At 37.9% G+C, this 22,019-nt stretch overlaps 1 protein-coding gene across 1 annotated transcript in view; it reads left to right on the forward strand.

The window, feature by feature from the left end:
* Nucleotides 1–22,019, forward strand: part of LOC121065747 — a 188,330-nt gene that overhangs the window by 35,669 nt on the left and 130,642 nt on the right. The window contains 3 exon segments of the mRNA XM_040548759.1: nucleotides 3,379–3,462; nucleotides 8,255–8,424; nucleotides 21,818–21,894. Coding sequence (XP_040404693.1) covers nucleotides 3,379–3,462; nucleotides 8,255–8,424; nucleotides 21,818–21,894 — 331 coding nt within the window.

The raw sequence follows: 22,019 nt of genomic DNA on the forward strand, positions 1-22,019 counted from the left end.
TACAATTTAAAGTATAAGTCTTACCTGCTCTGGACATGATAGGCAGTATACATAGTCTTTGACCAAAGACAGTGAGTTAATGGCTGGTAAAACTGAGGCTGTGCTATATTCACTCAGCTTATTATAGCAATAACAATGAAGCACGCTCCAAGAAAACTGTCTACCCTGTGTTCTCTTTAATTAACCTACTTAGTCCAGCTTTTTTGCATCCCAAAGTCCTTGTTTGAGAACAATTTTGTCATTAAGCTGAACTTCTGCTTGCCTAACAGAAGAGAAACCCCAGGATCTCTAACAGTTCTCAGCATAACAGGAGGCCTCTTTTGGTTTTCTTTTCACCAGTTTAGCCAAGATATTTAGCTTTGTTGTCTGTGGGTACAAGGAGTAGGAGGGCATGACTCTGTGGTACTGGGAGAACAGAAGTTATGCATAGGTATGTGAGAGATTAACCAGGAGGTATTGTCTTTTGCTTTGAGCTGAGGAAATTCTCCTTCGCTTTTAGATAAAAAGGGTGGGAATGGGCCTGCCTGAATTTGCATGGACTTAAGTAAGAACATCATCATGGTAATGAAATTCTTAGCTGTGCACTGAATGTTTTGGCCCAGCTCCTGTTAAACAACCTGATAGCACGCAAGACTGTTTTCCACATTTTTACCTTCCTGGCCATTCACATTTTCAAACCTTGTGATTATTTCTACTGCAGAACCTCTCTAGAGACACAGTTGTAGTCAAATGTAGAAAAAAAAATGTGTAGGTCTGAAAATTTGTCTACTGCAATATCTCAAAATAGTTCACTTTGGAACTCATAACATTTTTTATTTTGAGCAGATATCAAGATTTTAATTTTTGAGGCAAAAACACGTGACTGAGAAAAAAAGCAGGCTCTAGTACACATCAGTAACTTGAATTTCTGTGTACTGGTGAAAAAAAGATGATGATTTTAGGTTTATCAAGGGCAAATCACATACAACTCTAATTTCCCCATTACAAGTGTAGGACAACAACATACCTTAGAAGTCAACTTCTGTCTCAAAGTTTTTAAGTGAAAGAGTTTTTCTTGTCAATGCTGCTTTGGTTCATCTTATGAATATGCTTCACGAGTCATAATTTGCTTCATATCCAGGGAATAAAAAGTTTTTTTTTTTTTTTTTTTTTTTTTAATTACAATTTGGAACAAATGAAAGCTCTAAGAAAGTCCATCCAGTTGTGGGTGGTGGAGGAAGAGAGTTAGGTTTAGGCACTTGCATATCAGACCAGACTTGAGGTCTTTGCATGGCTGACCTTTGGTGCTCTTCCTTTTTCTTCCCTGGCAAAGCTCTCACTCAGAGGTTAGTGAAAGGTCTCTTTATTGCAAGCTTGTTAGGGATGATGCTGGCCTCAGGTTGGCTGTGCTGAGATCTGCAGAACAGCTAGAGCAATTAAAATGCTATAGTGACCAACACCTCTGCCAAAAGCAATGGTAGGTTGCAGGTTGGATGGAAGCATTTCTTTGAGAGAAATAATGCATACCTGCATGTCACAAATGTGACATTCCATTACAGAAATTAATAATTTTATTGGCCTCTTCCTCTTTTTCTTAGATTACCTCCCCACCTTTCTCTTAATATTTGAAGCTGTAGTATGCTGTGGAGAATTCTGTTCTTTCTACTTATTTCCATTTTCTTATGTTCTGTGAGTCACGTTTTGCCTAGAACCTTTTGGACTGCATGTTGAAGGCAAGACACTACAGTTTTAGGTGATTTTTTCTTTGCTTTCTCTTGTATAGTCCATTTTGGAATCAGGCAGAAAAATGGTATGGTTCTCAGAAACACAACAGAGCTTCACTAGAGTTTATCTAAAGTCCTAAAATACCTAGCTATTTGACGTGTTTGTGTGTAATATCTTTTTTCCTGGAATACTGTCTTTTACAAAACGTAGAATTCTCCATGGTTTCCTCCTAAATTTTGTAGTATAACTAAATCAAAGTGGAGCCAGTGAAGTTAGTGTGGGGACATCATAATGTCAGTTTCACGGTCTTTCTGTGAATTTGTCCATCCCTTAATCTGATGCCAGACATCTCAACAACTCATTATCCCATATACTCACAAATGGTTCTATGCCTGGTTTCTGTCTTTTCCTTGCAGAAGTGTTAAATAAGTGGAACTGCATTTGTATGTATTGGACAGAGTTAAAAAAGGACAGTCAGAACTGTAATCTGGTCCTGGATGGTCATCCTCTGATTGGAGACCACGTGCAATTACCTTCTCTTTCCATCTATGGCTATAAGTGGCCACTAACAAGAGACAGAAGCAGGACAAGATGAAGAATTCCGTGCACACTTTAAAGTTACATACCTCTTATGACTAAATCAAGTCAGAACCAAAGAGAATAGCCAGTAAAAAACAAATCTTCAGACACTAACTATATTGTACAATGTTAAATATAATTTCAGTGAGTTCATAGGGGATTCTTTAATGGGTTGTTCTGTCAAAATTGAGATATTAGCAATTATCTTTTCTATACTTGATAAATAAAACTCATTCTGGAAATTTGAGTTGATAACGCCCTGAGAAGAAACAACCCCCCATTATGGATTTTCCTTTCCTCCTCTACCCTCAAGGGAACATTTCATTTAAAAAGAGTCACCCTATTTCATTTGTAGATAAAAAGTTCACCTACCTTAGGTACACTTCTTTAGTCTTCTACCAGCCTACTTTCACTGATGACTTAGAAAGCCAGAGTCTGGGTGACATGGAGAGAAGAGTCTCAGCTGGTCATTTCTTTCTTAAATACAGACATCTGAAGTGATTTTAGGTCTCACGGAAAAAGGTACACGTGTGTGTGACCCTTGCTCTGTTTAAAAATCTGTAGATGTTATTGGGAATTTGAATGACAGACCTGCAGCATATTGTAATGCCATAGCATATTGTAATGTCTTCTCACACTAGATAAAGTGTTATCTTTACGGACAGCAAGGTAAAATTTTTAATAAATATCCAAAATCATATTAGAGAAGAAATGAGGTACTTTGATTTTTATTATGAGTCAAATAGAATTCATCTGGCAATTTGAATATAAATAGTAATTTTAACTAGTTTATTAGCAGAATTAGAAAACCGGTTTCAGTACGGACCAAGATATAATATTGATCACCCTTGAAAAGTGCGCAATTAAATATTTTTTATTTTAAACTCTGTCATAATTCGGAAGAAAATGACAGCTCTGCAATGAAGCTATCATTATAAAAACCAATCTTTGTGTTTCAAAGGGTTTCTTTTGTATTTGTATGTTTATTTATAGTTCAAAATAACATTCCATGAAATACTACTAGAAGAAACAAAGAAACAATAGATATCTTACTGTTTTTTTTTTGTTTGTTTGTTTGTTTGTTTTTCCTAAAAGATCCTGTGAAATTTGAGGAGCAAATCCTATATGGTAAACTGATGAACTTTCTAGAGGAAGAAAGCAAGATGGTGGACTCCCAAGGTAAATAACAAAACCATTTGCATAAAGGAAGACAAAACTCTCTTTTGTCTGGATGTGGGGAGGAGAGTGGGTAATCCATCCCCTTGAACTCAGAAGCAAAAAGGATATTGATTTTAATGTGAGCCTGTAAAACCTTTTCCCCCAAATGTTTTCATTTTGAGTTGCATTTATGTGGTTTTTAAGTGTAACTTCAGTGGCATGCTTTCTTTAGACTGCTTCACTGTATGTTGGATTCCACCCAAACAAATGAAGATTGGAAAAGTCCTTGCTTACGTACTTAACGCTAGAAATCTAAATCCTTATTTAAGCATCCATAAATGGGTGGTCTATTTGTCAGATGTACTGGTCATGTCATACAGTATTTGAGGTTATCTTCACAAGGATTTACGCTAACAGACAATTTAGAAAATGTCTTTTGTGGCTTTGTGAGAAATACCAAATGGATGTTCCATCTACAGTAGAAACAACAAAGAGTAAGAGAAAATATTTATTTACCTCTAGACAACATCTTTACTTTGGCTGTACTTATTTTTGCAGCCATTTTTAACATCCACTTGATTCATGAAAGTGCTACCACCACAGCCTTTACAGAAGGTACATGCCTGCTGTTCTCCTAGGCTTCATCCTAGAATAAGAGACGTGTAAACAATCCTCAGCTCATGGCTACCCTTTTGTTTTTGGGTATTCCCCTCAGTGTGTCCTCTCCCCACCCACCCCAGCCCCGTTTCCAGTCTTTTGTGCAAAATTATTTTCTGTTCTTTGTACTGTATGGGGCTTCTAGTCATATTTTATTTTCTCAGCACTTACTCTGTCAGAGGGACAGAACAAGCTGTTGGCTACAGCACTGGAGCTCCAGGAGCTGCAACATATTTCTTGACAATTGAGCTTGTAAGCAATTTTGTTCTAGAAGAGCTAAAGGATTTCATTGGCCTGGGGTTGCGAAATCCCTTGAGCTGGCACTGTTCATATCAGTAACATCTTTGAAACCTATTTTGTCTTATTTTAAATGCAAGGAAAAGAAAGTACAAGCATAGCTAAATTCATGCAGATAGTTTAAGCAAAAACCTTTAACAAATTATTAGTAAGTCCCACATTGGTGCATGTTGACATGGAGCTCCTCATTGCTGAGAAAGCGTACATAAATGCTGCAGGTTAATTGCTGCTTCATACAACAACATAGATTAAGTAAAAAAACAAACAAACAAAAAAAACAAAACGCATGCTTGGCTGTGGTGAAGTCAATGTTGATTCTATAGGAAAGATGGTCATGGGGTCTCTACCTGTAGTACTTATGTTGTCCCCCTCTACCAATATTTATAGCATTTCATGGTCTTCAATAGCTGTAATCTGTTTGTTTAAAATATCCCTGTGTGATTAAGGAAAACGTCCTAATGTAATTTATAGGCTGCCCCCAGGTAGGGTCCAGTATTCTTTCCATTAGTGTTTTGACAGTTAGCTGCTGGGGCTGGGGCTTCCCCTGAAGTCACGGGAAAGGAGGAGAGAAGGTCTTTCAGACAGTGGTTCAGCCCACCTCACACATGCACCTCTTAATTAAACAGACTAATTACACTGTAGAAGCAGTTCCTCCCTTTTTCATTGGTCTTTAGAAGGGTTTTGGACAACTGACTTAGACTTGACCAAAACAATTTGAATGCATGTGGTGTGCTTTGATGATGGTGATCTCACTTTGAGGCTGCTGAGGGGGTGGGCATCATGCTCAGACTCGTCCCTGGAGCCCTGACCTTGCTACCAGCTCACTGATTTAATTCAAAGTCAAGCAAAGCTACTGACAGGTGTGTCTTGCACTCCACAAGCACATCAGAGCTTTTGTGAATGCTATGAATGCGGGAACTCCAGCAGCCTGCTGCTGTCTTCTCTCTCAGCACTTTTATTTCTTAAAGGAACCATAATGGATATCAGAGGTAGTGCTGTGAATGATGGAATGCTCCACCGAATCCTGGCTAAATTTGTTTCTGAGGTTCTTTTTGGCTTTGGTGAATAAAACCCTGAAAAGAGCAGGATTTTCATGAGGAAACAAGGCTTGTGCAGTCTCCACCTCTGTGTGCATGTATGGGCTATATTATTTCTGCTTTTCTGTGGTTCTTCCTACGAATTTTTGAATCTGTTTTCCTCCCCACACCCCCTCCCCCAGCTCTTCTTTTTTTTTTTTTTTTTCCCCCACAGAGCAATTCTCACAGGTCTGACTTCCCTACCAGTTTTTATGGAAGTGGGCAGCTGAGCAGAGCAGAAAAGCATTATTAATGTCTCCACTGAGGGAAAAACTAATATGGGAGCTTGACCCTTATTAGACATCAGAAAATCCATAGAAACCTAGGATTCATTTGGTTCCACTCTTACAGATTTTTTTTTTTTAATTTGACCACTGAACTGAAAAATCACAGTCATACAGTCCTAATTAATAGATGATCCCCAAAGGAAAAGAAAGAATGTGGCTCTCAGAACTTATGTCATTGCATACTTACAGCATTTTTCCACTGAGTAACCTGTTGGTCACTCCTGTGGTACGTATTAGATCATATTATAAGAAATCTAAAAGACAATATTGGTTGTCTGTTTTTTTATAAGATTGTGATCCGTGTATGTTTAAAATGATGCCAGGTGCCATATCATAGAAAATAGTTTTTATTATATTATGCTTTGGCAGCAAGAGAAAAATTAAAGTAAAATGTTTTGCAGGATTACAATTGCTTGATGGCCTTTGGTGATGTTCTCTTTTAGCTACAGTTTATACAGTCTTCTAGAACCAAGTAGCCAAAATGCATTTTCCTCGAGGAGTTTATAGGTACTTTATACCTTCAAACCTGTGTTGAGTTATAATATGCTGTTGAACCTGTCCTTTAAATTTTCATCTCAGTATTCAAACCACTGCTACCCGATGGACAAGTGCAGGTGTAAATGAAGTTACAAGCAGCCAAGCTAATACCGGATACATTATTTTAATTTTTAATTTTTTAACTGTGTTTAAATGACTGTATGTATCTTTTCACCAAATACTTTTCAAATCTAAACCATAATTTATGTTTGCATTTTTAGCGGTTACTTCCCTTGAAAAGGCTTTAGAAAATGTTATCTCTCTTCTTTTCTTCTTTTTTCCACAAAACTCTTGCTAATGAGCCTGGTGTCTTCCAACCAAATCGAATTCACTTGATAGAATTCCTCACAAACATAAACACCAAAAGAAATAGTCAATTCTAACAAATCACTGTATGGTTGCCTTTGCAGACTGAATGTTTTTATTCTTTTTATATATAAAGACTATCTACACCCAGAGGATCTGAGATAGGAATGTACTGTCCCTTCCATAATGTAAGCTTGCACTGCTCCTGTGAAAGCAGTAAGTCAAATGATTTACACCAGCTGAACATATGTCCCATTGTGTCAACACAGTATGGAAGGGAACAGGCAATGCTGCATTCTCTGCTGTTGGCAATGTTTTCTTTTCCAGCACTTCCTGGATTTTTTCTGTGCTAACCAAACCCTTAATGTTACAGTAAATTTAAATGTAAATATCTTTTTTTTTCTTTTTTTTTTTTTTTTCTGTTAATAGTTGTAGGTCAAATCACTTTTCATTAGGTTTGTAAGATGCTGCATGAAGAGATTCTGTGTACCCTAAGGTAATGGTTTCGGTTGTTTATATCTACTGTACACTTCCCCTAACATGATTTTGAATTTATATCCTGTTGTAATTAAATAAAAAACTACTTCCTGTGTGTTGGTGGCACTGAGGTGATTTAAGTACTCAGGAGGCTCAACAATTAAAGTCATTAAACAATGAGTACTGAACAAAACTGAAAATTTTAATAGCCTTAGTTTTATCTTTCCTTTTCTGGTCTTCATTAGAGAATGAGAGACTTCAAAGAGGCAGGAGAAAAAAATCTTTTAACTGTTTTCATGTCTTAGGATGGACAAAGAGGAGGGCAAATAACTAGATATGCCATTTTCTTGCAGAGAAAGCCAGAGAGAACTATAAAAACATGCACTTATGCACAGAAATATGAAGTCAGATGTGGACAGCCTGGTATATGTCATATCTAAGTGATCTTAATATAGAGAAATGAGCAAAAATAATTGTCTTTAATATGCGTACTGTAGCAGATATCAATGAGAAGATATGTTTTTAAGTAGCGTATTGAATTGGAGTAAAGAAAGAAAACAGTTTGTGAGGCTAGCTTTATGAATGGAGTTTATTTTTATGTATATACAGCACGTACCTTTTGGTTCTGCATACATCATGGCAGTGAAATCAATGGAATGATGTGGGTGAGAGCAGAACTGGACCCAATTAATTAGGCGGGAGTTGCACGCACACACCTCGGGAAGGAATCTGATCCTCTTGGGTGAGTGGGAGGAAGACAAAATGGTCGGTATGGTTCCCTTAGGGAGGAACCTAAGCCTCCCTTACAGTTGAAGTTATTCCTAATCTTCCCCAGCAGTGAAAGCCAAAGTCATTCCAAACCAAAATTCCTGTAGGATTTACTGGGAAGTGAAGTGACCATAGACATGCAGAGCACCCCTTTTCCAACCTATTACAGAAAAAGCTGCACATGCTACCTTTGTTCCTGATGTCGCTCTTGAGGATAGTATTCCGTATTCTTGGTAATGGTACTTGGAATCTGCCAGTGTTTTCATGGTTATTCATTTCTATTCATTTTACAACATACGCATCATTGTCTTTAAATTTTGGTAGGCCAAACATCACAAATGAGGGGTACAAATCAATGAATGAAATCTCATTTGCTAAGTGAGAATCTGCCACTTTTGTTTCAAGCAGCCCCTGTCACCAGTGAAGATTTTTCAGATTCCGTGATGCCTGTCAGCTTCAGTAAGACACGCGACCTTCACAGGGAGATTGAAGATGAAGTGATTCCTTCATATATCAAACAGTTTGAGAGAGATGTTCAGGATGACATAATTCTGCTTGGCAGCTTTTCACTGGAACAGGTCAGAGTTAAGAACTATAAGACAATTTTATCACTGGCTTCATAATATGATGCTAGCTTGTTAACCTTGTACACCCTAATTCTATTTCACTGCCTAGCGATACATATGCTGTGAAGGAAAAAGGTAACCTATTTCATGGGCCAGCTTTATGTCTCTGGAACTTTGCTAATCTAGCAGCAGAGCCTTTATTTTTGTCTCCATTTCAATATGAAAAAAAATAGATTGCCTTCACTGCTCCTTTCCTAAATAGTAGGGTGTCTCTGACTGCTCCACAGTAAATATTGCAATTGAGTTTCAATCAAGAGTCTAAGCTTAGGATATCTCTCTCTGACAAATTTAACAGAAGCTTATTCATCTACCAACAAGGAAGTTCAGATTGGAACCCAGGAAGGATTTATGTAACAATATTTATTGTAGAGAAGCTAAAATTATTCTCAATTTATAAATCTGTTGTGTAAGGCTTCCTATGGTTTTTCTTCTGTCATTTCACAGTCTGAAGAGACAAAGTCAAGTTTATGTTGACAAAGGTGCAAATTTTCAGGGCTGAAATGATTCTTTGGGCACCTAACTACCATTTGTCCCTTTGAAAAATCTCATACCAAGACAAGGGGACAGGAAAAGAGATTAATTGATGAATCTATCATTTTTAATTAGCAACATGAGAACAGTGCACTGGCTCTGATGGGCTTAAAATAGGCTATCCAGTGACTGATGGTGATCTAAGCTTTCTTTTATTTTCAGAGGAAATTTCTTTGAATTTTTTCATTGTAGGACTAAGCCTCATCATTGCCTTGCTCGTGTTGGTGGGGGATACAATTTCCTTCTTTGGTGCTTCTGTCTTAATCCTGGTGTGGCTGTATTTCCTTCCAGCTGACTTTTTCATTGCTGTATGCATCATGCGTAAGAGGTGGTTTAGGGAATATTGTTCAGAGAACACAAAATGGGAGGGAAAAAAAAGGGGAAAGGGCTCAGTACCAAGAAAGTCACCTGCTCCTTGGCAATGATGGAGAGGAAATCTGGGAATAGTTGAACTTGGGTTACTGCTCCTTTCCAGAAGAGGTTATAGTGTGTTGAGAGTCTGTACTTCAACTAAGTTTGGGTTATTTGGTTGTCTGCAAAGACTCAGAAGTCTCTGTGACACCTGAAGGAACACAACAGATTTGTCAGTTCTGTGTTTAGACTCCTTCTGAACAGAGTCATTGGGAAGCTGATAGGCTCACTTAGACCTACTTATTGCATTTCTATGTTATTTTCTTCCAAAGGAAAGTAAGTCTTTATTTAACATGATTGAGCTGGTCTATCATCAGCTTGCAGATAGGGACCCAGTGCTTTATACTGCACAGAAAAAGTCTTGAATGCCTGTGTTTCCTGTCCCTTCCTGCCATGCATCTCTGACTTCAGCTGTCCAAGTCCTATTCAGGAATTCCATCATACTGATGTGGTATCAGGTGCTACATCCACATCACGCAATGCTGAGTATAACAGGAGGATCACTATAAAAATCTATCCCGGTTTCTAAATCAGTGTTGTATACATCCATCCTTACCTTGGAAGCACATAGAAATGGGTCTTTCAGCTTCTATCAACAGAAAGCAGAAGGTGACGTTGGAAACTGGGGTTGCAAACGTGCACCCCTTATGTCCTCCTAGTATTCCAATAGATCTAACAAAAACGTGAGCACACTCTGCTCTTCTTTAATAGACCTTCTGTCTGTCTGCTTTAATCTGTGGATATACACCTGTAGCACTGCAGTACTGAGGCCTTTCTGCAGCAGTTGTGCATTCAGAGTGCTGTCCTATTCTTCAGAATCTGCCACTGCCATCTTTGGGATGCTTCCAACTTTTGTTGCTTGAATGCATGTTTACTGGTTTGAAAAATCTTTAATTTGCTGCATAGTATTTACTTTGTATTGAGAAAAAATCCTTCCCTTCCTTCTACAGGTTTAGTGAGTAACAGATATACTTTAGCCAGCATAATTTATTATTAGTTAATTTAATCTGCCATAATGACATAAAGTGAGCCTGAAACAAGCTTCTATCAATTTTGCCATTAGAGGTAACATAATATTTTCAAATGTCTACCAAACTGAGTAATTAACCCTCAGGCTGAGTGAAGGAGTCTAACAGACATCTCTCTCACATTCCTTTGCTTTGACAAAATGAAAACAAAACGTGGGAGCCCAAGGGTTAAAAATAGAAAGCGAGAGTTTATGGTGCATGAGAAAAGTTTTATAACTGAGGTTCAGAAACACACTTGAGCTGTTGCTGCTTCTTTTTAGGCTGCCAAAAATTTCCTCCAGTGAGGCATCTGATTTGCAATAGGGCTTTGCTGGCATTGTTGGCACAGAGGACATCCATGTATTAACTTTCTATCCCATAGTTCATTGCTTTTCTTCTTTGCTTTGTAGCTTCATGGTAAATGGGTGGCTTTTGTTTAAACAGCAACTCAGTGCATGACATCACCATGATTAAAAGTTTTTGAAACAGCTGTTGCAATTTCAATAGTTAAAAAAAAAAAAAGTTTATGCAAGATTTTATCTCTGGAACTTTAAGCTACAGCTTTGTTTCATGTTCTGTTTTGTAAATGCAAAAGCTGATAGTTGAGGTTGGCAAGAAAAAGCATAAGAGGAGATCTGATAGGTTGTTGTAAAGAAAGTATTAGGCAGATATCAACGTTCTGTTAACCAGCACATTGAAGAATATTAAATTCTGAATACAGTACTATTTCCTGCAGCCTGCCATGTAGCCTTACAGATTTCAGAAGCCCCAATGACATTTGCTTTTAATAAAGAAAAATAAACTGTATTGAGAGAAAATCATGAATTTGGCCCTGTGTTACAGTAAAAACTGTGCAGGTACAACCAAAGGAGGCTATGCAGAATGCCACTGAAAACATTCTTTAATGAGATAATCCAGGGATGCATGCTTATGGGAAGGACTTGATTTTACAGAGAAAAGAAATGTGCAGAGGAGAGGCCTGACATAATCCTGGCTTAATGTGTTTGATTAAAGGCAAGATGCTTTCAAAACATGAGAGACTGCTGAGGATGAAGCAAACACTGGTGATTGGGGTGAGTTTGTACTTGATGGGCTTTTGGCAACACAATCTTGCCAATCCTTGATTCAAATGACATGGAAAAGTACCAGATCTAAGATTTCTAGCTGTTTCTGAACTGAGACAATAAAAGCAACTACTCAAGCTTATGAGAGTTCTCAGAAGAAGTTAATAGTGAGGCAATGATAAGGATCAATACTGCCCTAGAAGTCAATAATATCTTTTCTGCTTGACCATCCACTTCCTGCGGCTTGGCCAGTGTTCTTGACTACATATAATTTGTTATCAACTTCTATCTTTCTCTAAAGGACTCAGCAGCTGCATTTAGCCCCCTGTGCTGGGCATAACACCTTGCAGGACTTGGTCGTTATGACCATATAGTCAGTTTTGATACAAGACCTCAATGTAAATTAATCAAGAACCTTTGAAAGTAAATGCAAGTTTTGCTCTTAAGTACTATCAATTGAATTATAGTAGTAAGAAATGAGTTATTTGTTGCAGGTGGGTAGTAATAAAATGTCTTTTTTCAAGAGTTTTACATTTTGATTAAACTAATGTTAATGCCTCTGTGCATTAGACCTAATATTCTTACAGGATCAATATCATCGTTCCTCTGACTCCTTTCCATGTCACAGAGAGATCAATTTATATGATGGTAGAGTAATCAGTTTTCCTTTGGTTAATGGTGGATAACATGTGGGTAAAATTTGGTACTGTGTAAGGCAATAATGAATTTTCCCCCTAACCAGGATTTAATCAGTGGGATCAGGCCTCAGTCATATAAAATACAAATGTGCATTTGCTTGCATGTTCCACCCTATTGGATAACACTGTTATTTACATACAGATGGTACCTGAAGACCTCCTTTCAACAAAGCTGTAGCTTACTAAGCATTGTACCATCCTGTGTGATCATTCCATGTGAATATGATAATTGCGTGAATAAGTACAATGCAGAATCAGAAGGTAACTTCTGCTCAGATGAAACCTGGCTACTCCTGTTTGACATTTACCAAGATTTTACGTCTGTGATGTTCAAATGAGTCATTTTTGTTTTGTTTTGTTTTGTTTTACTGAGAATTGCAGGTCAAGAATACAAAAGCTGACAGTTTCTCTTACACCCTGCCTTAAAGGTGGGTTACTTTGTTTTCGTAAACCTAGCTATACACTACCCTTATTACTTGAGTGTCAAAGCATCTCCACGGTGTGTTAAAATAATGATTTCTATTCCATTTATGTGAAATAGTAGGAATTTATGGATATCTCCATTTTACTGAGGAAGAGCAAGGATACAGACAGACAAAAATCTACACCCATCAGAAGTGCTTAGCACCTTGTTCTGGAATATGTTATTAGGACAAGCTCATCAAATTCATCGTAGTCCTGCTAAGTAGACTACTCGAGAACTGCAGAAAAATCACCTCATTGAAATCTAAGCTCGAGGGGAAAAACACAAGGCAAACTTCTCAAAGCCTGGGACATTGGGCTTCTGGCCTTTGGACTTCTGATGTCATAGAATCATAGAATATCCAAGGTCAAAGGCACCATTGGAAGGCACCATCGAGTCCAACTCCTGGATCTCCGAAGGACCACCCCACCCCCCCCAAATAAAAAAAATAATTAAAAAAAATCAGATCATGTGTCTGAGAGTGTTGCTTCTTGAAGTCTGGCTGGCTCAGTGCCATGACCGTTTCCCTGCAGTCCTGCCTTGTCAGAGTCCATGCCCCTCAGTTGTTGGTCGGCACACATCAGGCAGACTCAAAACCAGACCAGTATGTGTAGCTATGGGGCTTCTCCACTCTGGCAACATGACATTTCCAAATATCTTTATTCTATCAGGCTTGCTCCTGATTCCTCATCAGGAAGCTTGGGAACCCTCCAGACTTTTAAGGCTCCTTTCCGTTGTTTCTGGACTCTCAGATTTACAGGCTTCTTTTGGAGGCAGAGGAGATGGAAAGGGAAGCACAGAAATGAAAGTCAACATAAACAGAACTGTGGAAAAGATGTTTTACATGTTTGTAAAGGATCTGTCATTGTGCTGTCAGGAAACCCATTACACTGATATAGCTGATCTTTTTAATTGCAATTCTCTTTTGATTGCTTTGTTCAGGAGTTATGTGGATTTTAACTAAAGTAAATATTTAGATGGCAGTAATGAAAATCATGAAAATTTTTCTTTTATTTTTCACTGAAAAGGAGTTCACTTATGTTTTACTGTGTTCTTTCATTCTTTAAGATTGGAAGGGCAATTAAACAACTAAAGCAATTCTTGATATTCTATTGAGCTGGAACAATGAATCGTACAGCTACTGTAAATGATACTGCATTTGCTGCTGCTTAAGATAATCTGACTGGTCAGCTCTCTGGCTCATTATCCTAATACAAACTCAAGTAAGGAAGTCTATTTCTATGGTTCAATAAACAGAGGCAATTGGAAAGATTCTTCAAAGAGAATCAGTGATTGCCAAGTCTTGTTGAAGTTTAAGTGCCTTCATCAAATACTGACCACCTGTTAAAAGAAGCAAATCTCATATGAACATTGTAAAGGAAAGAAAGAACACTACTGACATGTAGAGGCATGAATACAGTGAAAACAAATTCTTAGTTGCTTATATATTCTCCATTTTTTTTTCCAGGGAGGCTTTATTTGTATTTTTAATACATGTGGAGAAAAATGTAGCCCCAGTTGTAGCTAAGTATACTGTTGACTAGCTTTTATGACAGCAGACTCTTTAGGAGGGTTAATAGAGTACACAGGTTTTACTGAGTTACAAATAAATTAATTTCTGTAAATATTGTGCCTTTTTTCTTCTGTCATCTTACAGTAGAGCTGAATTTGTTGAGATGAATCTGTGCTGGATGGTACTTTTGAGCTTTGTTTCATAGAATAGAATAATTCAGGTGTAAAAAGATCTCTGGAGGCTTTCTAGACCAACCTCCTGCACAGAACAGGGCTAACATTGAGGTATGTCAGGCTTTTCATGTGTAATCTGAGTTTAAGGGCTTTGGAGTTTTTCACATCAATTTCTTAATGTGAAACATAACCAGATCATCTGTAAGTTGAGGGGCATAGGAATATTGGGAAAGACAATTTAGTTGCATTACATGCATACTAATTTGCTTCACTGTACAAAGGTGGGAAATCATCACTGTTGCTTAACCTGCTGGCAATCTGTTAACATAGTTGGTTTCTCTCACTACTGTAGTAGACCCTTACACAAGACAGGTTTCAAGACTAGGTGGTTACATTGAGAACATATATCAAAGTGTATACATTCAATGATGTCTCATCATAGCATGATGCTATGATATCATTGCTCATGTCAGAATTTGGAGAACAAATCAGACAAGGAGAGCTACATTTCAGCTGAAAATGTGAGCCGATTGTGCATTTCAGTTAAGGTTGAAGAGAGATGGAGCAGGATGGGAAATTCCAGGAGATCATCTGTCCTCTATAGAGAAAAATCGTTAGATGTGGCAACTTGTCATTTTCACTCTTATATTTAAGTCACTTATATACAGTGAACTGTACCTAAAGCATTGTATCCCTCATGGTAGTTTTCAAATTCTAATGGTAAACCAGTGAATTTCTATTAATTACAAATGGTTCAAGTGTGTCTGCAGACTTGAAATAGACAATGATGTGAGATCAAATACAAATGGAAGTTACTGTGTAAAGCTCAAGCCAATGCTTTTAGATTACAATTAAGTAGGCAAATTTGCAAGGCAGTGTGATGCCAGTTGAAAAAAGGAATGGGGACTGAGAAAGATGTGGGCTGTAACCTCAGACCTAAACATCAGTTTTTATAGGTCTGTAACAAGCAGATTATTTACTATGACTCAGTTTTCACTATCTGCAAAACATACCTAAAAATAGATACCTGCTTTAGGGAAGAATAAGAGAATTAAAGGAGTAAAGTTGCAAGAGGGACTTTGAAAAGTCTATAGAAACAATAAAAATATTATGTGCTTTAACAAACATTAACAAACATTTTTAAATTAAGGAAGAATGGGGGAAAAAACACCCCCACAAAAAAAAGTCTCAGTATTTCTGATCAGTATTTCCTTTCAGTTTCTCTTCAGTTGTCCATGTCATGGTTTGCTGTCAGTATCCAGAAAGTAGAAAAGACTGTAGAATCCTGATTTGCTACATAGCTTATGAATATTTTTTCTTTTATATTTTTAATATAAACTATTTATTTTAGATACATGGATTGACATATTTCACTTGGTTTCCACCGGCATTGCTTGTACTACACAAGCTTATACTGGATAGAATATGTTCCCTAATAAGCTGTAGTCAGCATCTTCCATCATGTCTTTGTGTTTAGGCTAAGCTTACCTGGATCTTAGTAGCTGGTGATTTCTGGGCTCATCTGAAGAGATCTGAACTTACAGAGTTTTGACAGACTGGTGCATTTATGCTTAAAGTCTCTTCATCAATGGAAACACCATTGCAGCATTGTATATTTTCAGTGCTCTGCTATGGTTGTCAGACACTCTGATAAATGGCCTTGCATACACTTACAACACACTGTAGATCTTGATGAGGACATCAAAGCTTTATGACCTTGATGCTGCATCTTCTCAACTGTGAAATGAGAAGCATTTGAAGTAGTACCTAGTGGTCCTGAAGAAAATACAGGTGGCCTCTCTGCATATGGCATGTTAGAAATGAGAAGGGCAAGTCTTCTGTTATGTGTCTGAAGAGGCAAAATCTTTATTTTGCATGAGCTGGGTAGCTCTGCAGCAGAGATCCCTTCAGAATTATCTTGGTGCCTCTTAAGATAAGTGATTCAAGTTCTTTAAAGTGTTTGTATTGTCCTCTTGGATCAAAACCCTGCATGAAAATATCTGAGTTTTTGGAAAATGCAGGTCTTTGTTTAGCACGTTTATTTTACAGCTAAGGTTTAAGTTTCTGTAGCTGTTCAAGATTAGTGTCTTGAATTTAATATATATGTTTTATAAAATTGTCCACGTCTCCAGCAAGATACTGCTTTCCAGTGTTGATTGGTAGCTCAGTCTTCAACACAGAAAAGTTGGTAGAGGTAATGTAATACTTTGCAAATTTATCAAAATGATCAGCCTATAATGTTGTCACTAAATGTATCTGTATTACTTTGTGTAATAAGGGTGTAGCATGACTAAAATAAATCTCACTTTGTGTTCTGCAGTATCATTTTTTGAAAGAGCATGAGTTCTATTTCTAGCCATTACAAATGGCTCAGTTGTTTTTTAACTTTATGATCATGAAGAGCAAATTAATTTTCTCTTTGGAAGGAAAGTCATGGCAGGGGAGTTGCTTTTTCTCTCTTCCTTTTAAAAACATGTTTGAGAGTTTGTGACATGTTTTTGACAGAGGGCACCATGAATTTTGACACAACTTTAACCCTGGTTTTTAGCCATCTCCAGGCCAAGATCAACCAAATTCCAGTAAACAAAGACAAGTAAGAGCAGTGCAGCTTTCAAAGCAGGCACTATCCATCTACTAAACTCTCTTTGCTTTCCATGAATGCCAGTTATCCCACTTATCTCTTAATGCCTAATTTCCTTGTGATCTCTCTGCAGTTAACATGGAGGGGTTGAGATTGTCAAAATCTCACTTTGCTCTAAAGAAAAGTGAACATATCTCGCAAATTTTTTTTTCTTGATCTCAAATGGTACTTTATTTTTTGCTCTTTTTTTTTTTTTTTTTTTTTTTGAAATAAAGTGCACTAGACCTTGAAAGTCACTGGGAGTGAACCTCCATGCAGCAGCCATAGTGTGGAGGAGGAGGGCTGGGTGGCACCACTGGGACTAGAGACATGGGTTTTATTTCTATCCCTGCTGAATCTTTGCTAGGTGAGCTCAGGCAAGTCATTTGCACCTCACTTCTCCCACATGTAAAAACGGGGTGGACAGGATGTTACGGCAAAATGATTTTGGATGAGTGGATGGAAATCCTAGGTAAAAGATTATATTAGGATGTTTGTTTATGGCTGGAAAGGCAGCCCTTTGTGCATGTTTCCACCTGCACTGTAACGTACTCGTAAGTGATTTCTCAAGGTGAAAAAAGAAGGGATGCTGGGATGCATCTGTATGTGTAGTTCCCTACATGTGGAGGGCTACTGGAGTCCCTGCTGGTGGTGTCTCCACAGTCCTGCTGCTGTGCCCCTATCTAGTGGGGAGAACCTGCAGGAAGATGGACCCTCACAGCATTACTCACAAGGAGTGTTATTTCATTAGTGCTGAGGCTCAGCTCAACATTTCAAATCACAGTAGGGTGAATAATTTAGTAGAAGTTTGTAATATCAGTACTAGGTCTGGCCAAAAAAGGGAAGGGTAAATGTTTTAGCACAGGACTTCATTAAATGATAGAAAAGCAATTCCATTTTTCTTAGAAGCTTTGCTGAATTTTGTGGGCTTTGTCCTAAGTGGAAAGGATGCATTTTGTTTACATTTTTCCAAATTGAAAATTGCTAGAGGAATCAAAATCTACCATTTGTGAAGTAGTTTCACAATGAAAATAGTCGGCACTGATTAATAGCACCGAGTCAGGTTCTTGGTTTTGCCTCTGCTGTAGAAACAATACTTAGCATTGTGCATCTGTAGGCTGATCCCAGACTGAAAGACCTTGTTCAAATATTGGTCTTGATCATGCACTCTGAAATCAATAGATGGGCCATTTGTATAATTACACCTCAAGATAGCTGATGAAGAAACTAAGAAAGACATGTGAAGAAGGGAGCTCCACAGCTAAATCGCTGCCTTGGTATCAGGATGGGAAATAGGACCAAGCAGTGCTGGGACTGAGCCTTTCTGTCTTCAGGCAAAGGCCCTGATTCTCCAGTACACCCCATGTGAGCTCTGATGGGCATCCAGTGATTCCCAGATTTTAGTCACTTTTTCTGAAGGGGCCGTCTATGTCTATTGACATGAAGAGAAACCACATTTCATGCCTTCTTTTTGGGAATGCCCATTGTCAACAATGGGTCATTTTTACGGTCTAGACAATGCTGGTGTCATGATGAGAAATGGGTGTTTAGTTATGTGTGCAATGGTACATGCTATTGAGTAAAAGCACTTGGATTTATTCCAGTAAATCTCTGATTCAAGGAATATTGCTGCAATGATTATTCCACATTAAAAAAAAAAAAAAAAAAAAAAAGCTCCACTGGTTTTGAAAACTTACACATCTTTTTCCTTTATTAAATTGCTTCCTGGTGATGGAAATGTCTAGGATTTTTTTTCTACTGCATCTACTTTCCTTTAGCTTGCACACCCCCGAGGTAATTAGTGTAGGTTAAAATTTACATAACTGACTTTGGGGTTTTGCAAATAAGAAAGATGGAAATTTATTCAAGGTGGTGAATAATTCATTTTAAAGCGAGTTTCCTGCTTTTTTTTTTTTTTTTTTAATCATGTAGAAGATGTATTACAGACTCATAGAGGTTTTCTGAATAGGAGCCTAAGCATTGAATTTTTGACATATTTCTTAGTGTACGTTAAGAAATATTAACCATGACTCATTGCACTTTTCCTGTTCAATAAGATTTGAATAAACTTAACAAATTTATTAGATAGATGATAGAGCTTTTAAAAAATTATCATGACACACTGTGACAAATATTTTACTAGGATCCAGTAGAAATAGCTTTAACTCATATTCCCGTTGCCACTTCAGAGACTGAGAGATGGAAAACAGTGCAGTTCATACAGAGAATCCCAATTCATATTTTCTTTTGAATATTCATTATTTAATTAAGGTTAGAAAGATAAACAAGGGGATTGGATAGCTATGGGAGTCTGGTAATATAATTTATTTATTTATTTATTTATTTTTAAATGTAAGCCTAGACTGGCAATGTCTGAAGGTTGTTGTAATCTTACAGCTACTTGATATTTTAAGTGAAAAAATTTTCTGTGTTATCTTATTTCTTAACCTAGATGCCCACCTTATAAAAATGGATATTCCAGGTGTCACTAAGAGCTGGATCCAGGAGATAAATCATGAACTAAGCCTTCCTCTTGCCTTCCTAACTAGCTTTAACTGCCTCAGTCCAAGACTTTAAAGCCTCTTTCCATTTGCTACCAAACTCTGGTCTGCAGCTTTTGTCACTAAACTTTCTTGAGAACATTGAACACTGTTGCTTGGCACAGTGAAATGCCCCAGACATGACAGCCTGGTGCCCATGCCTTTTGGGAGCTATAAATGTTTCTGTTTGGTCCTTGCTGTCGCTGGGATGTCTCTGCTACACTGGCAAGAGCACGTCTCTGTGGGACAGCCAGGGAAGGCCAAGCTACACTTTTTCTTGGTGTGTTCCTCTGTGGCTGTACCTCCTACCAGACTGTGGGGCTCGGTTGCCCTAACCAGAAAGCTCCCAGCTCTGCTGGAGCAAGAGATGGCGCTGGAGCCAGCTCCCAGCCTTTACTGGGGAAGTGGTGTAGGTGGAGATTCACCCAGCTGGAGAAAGAAAGTCAGGGACAGCATTTGTGGGGGTGGGAGAAAACATGGGTCCCTGTTCTGGAGACTCCTAGTGAACTTAAGCCAAAAGCAGTCCAGGAGCATGAGGGTTTAGGTCCCACTAAGAGAGAAGCAATGGTGGAGGGAGCATTGCCCATGATTCAACTGCCACGTGTAGAGCTGGAAGGTCTCAATGTGAGCCAATTTGGTCATGTCACCTTTGCAACTCAGGTATGTGCAATGCCTGACAGGAGCCTGCAGGATTTATTTTATCCATCTGAGGTTCTCTGCTGAGACAATTGGCAAGTCATACTGTGTTTTAAAGCAAATAAGTTGTCTCTGCTTTACTTTTAAATAATTTATACAAGTTACGTTAAAAGCTGCACACCGAGATATTTGTAATATGTTTTTTTGTAGTCTGCTTTCATACTCTGATAATATTCATTTTGGAAATATACAGGATTCTTTGCAAATAATTTTCCCAATGCCTTATTTTTCAAGAGAGATTCCTACCCTTCATTGAAAACAGACAGATTCTTGTCCAAAACTTTTGCATTCTTTCTTTCAAAATATTTTTGTCTTTAAGGCTTGACAACAGTAGATAATTTTACACTGTTTAGACTATAGTATAGGAGTTACAGTAGGAAGCCTTCTTTTATGCAGGTAGTGTTTTATGCACATTTTATGCTTGTACCAGGGACATCTGTAGAAGGTCTGAGCATGAGAAATGTCCTTGAATACTCAGTGAGACCTCTGAACTCTGCAGATCAGGGAGAAGAACATCATCTTCCAAAGTTTAACACCTTCAGCAGCATTATTGTTTTCACATTTTGCACTCACAGCATAGTCCAAAAAGCTGTGGATGCTGGTTTCTTTGTGGAATGACATTTCTAGCTTGTTGTGTAAGAGCAAAATGATTTCAGACCCTCTAGCCTCATGCTGGAGAGCTGCAGAACCGATGAGGGAGAGGATGGCCCTCCTACATGTTGCAACATCCATAAATACCTGTCCCTCTTCCCAAACATTTTAAAAACACCTGTGGTTATACAGGGCCTCAAGTTCTGCAGCAAATTTAAAACAGGGCAAGTTTTGGGCTCTCCAGTAGTCTGTGACTAACTGTTTTGTATGTTACATCTTGATGTGCATGCGCAAACAAGCTTGTGTGTACATAGAGTATGTATACATACATACGACTGTGTTAGGTGTTATAAAAAATAAAGATTGTGTGGCACTATCATGTGAAAATGAACATAGTACAGATGAAGTTTTTCAAGAAAGATTAGGACATAGTTTCTCTTGGAAATAATGTAGTAAACACATGGAAATATATATGGGAAAAAAATGGAGAAAGTAATGGAACAAAGTCATGGTAGCTAAAACTTCTAGCTGCTTCTGAAAACCTTCAACCAGAAGATTTACTGCAAAGCTTTGGAAAATTGCATATTTACAGCTTGTATTTTCATGTTTTTCTGTACATTTGGAAACAAACTGTTTTTTCTTTTTTCTCTTCTCTTCTCTTCTCTTCTCTTCTCTTCTCTTCTCTTCTCTTCTCTTCTCTTCTCTTCTCTTCTCTTCTCTTCTCTCTTCTCTTCTCTCCTCTCCTCTCCTCTCCTCTCCTCTCCTCTCCTCTCCTCTCCTCTCCTCTCCTCTCCTCTCCTCTCCTCTCCTCTCCTCTCCTCTCCTCTCCTCTCCTCTCCTCTCCCTTTCTTCTTTTCCTTTTTTCTTTTTCTTTTTCTTTTTCTTTTCTTTTCTTTTCTTTTCTTTTCTTTTCTTTTCTTTTCTTTTCTTTTCTTTTCTTTTCTTTTCTTTTCTTTTCTTTTCTTTTCTTTTCTTTTCTTTTCTTTTCTTTTCTTTTCTTTTCTTTTCTTTTCTTTTCTTTTCTTTTCTGGCATGTAGGTCTCAAAGTACCACAAGGAAGTCTCTCACCAGAACAAACAAAAGTTGGGAGCCAGGATTAATGAGCTCTTTCAAAGGTATGTCAGATAAGACTACTTTGTACTTCCAACTAATGTGCTTTCCCTCCAAACGCCTTTCAGTGCTTAACAGATATTAATGAATGGAACTTCCAGACAAAGGACCTCAGACCCAGAAAAATTAA

This window comes from Cygnus olor, chromosome 2 (genome assembly GCF_009769625.2).
Source record: "Cygnus olor isolate bCygOlo1 chromosome 2, bCygOlo1.pri.v2, whole genome shotgun sequence".
NCBI lineage: Eukaryota > Metazoa > Chordata > Aves > Anseriformes > Anatidae > Cygnus > Cygnus olor.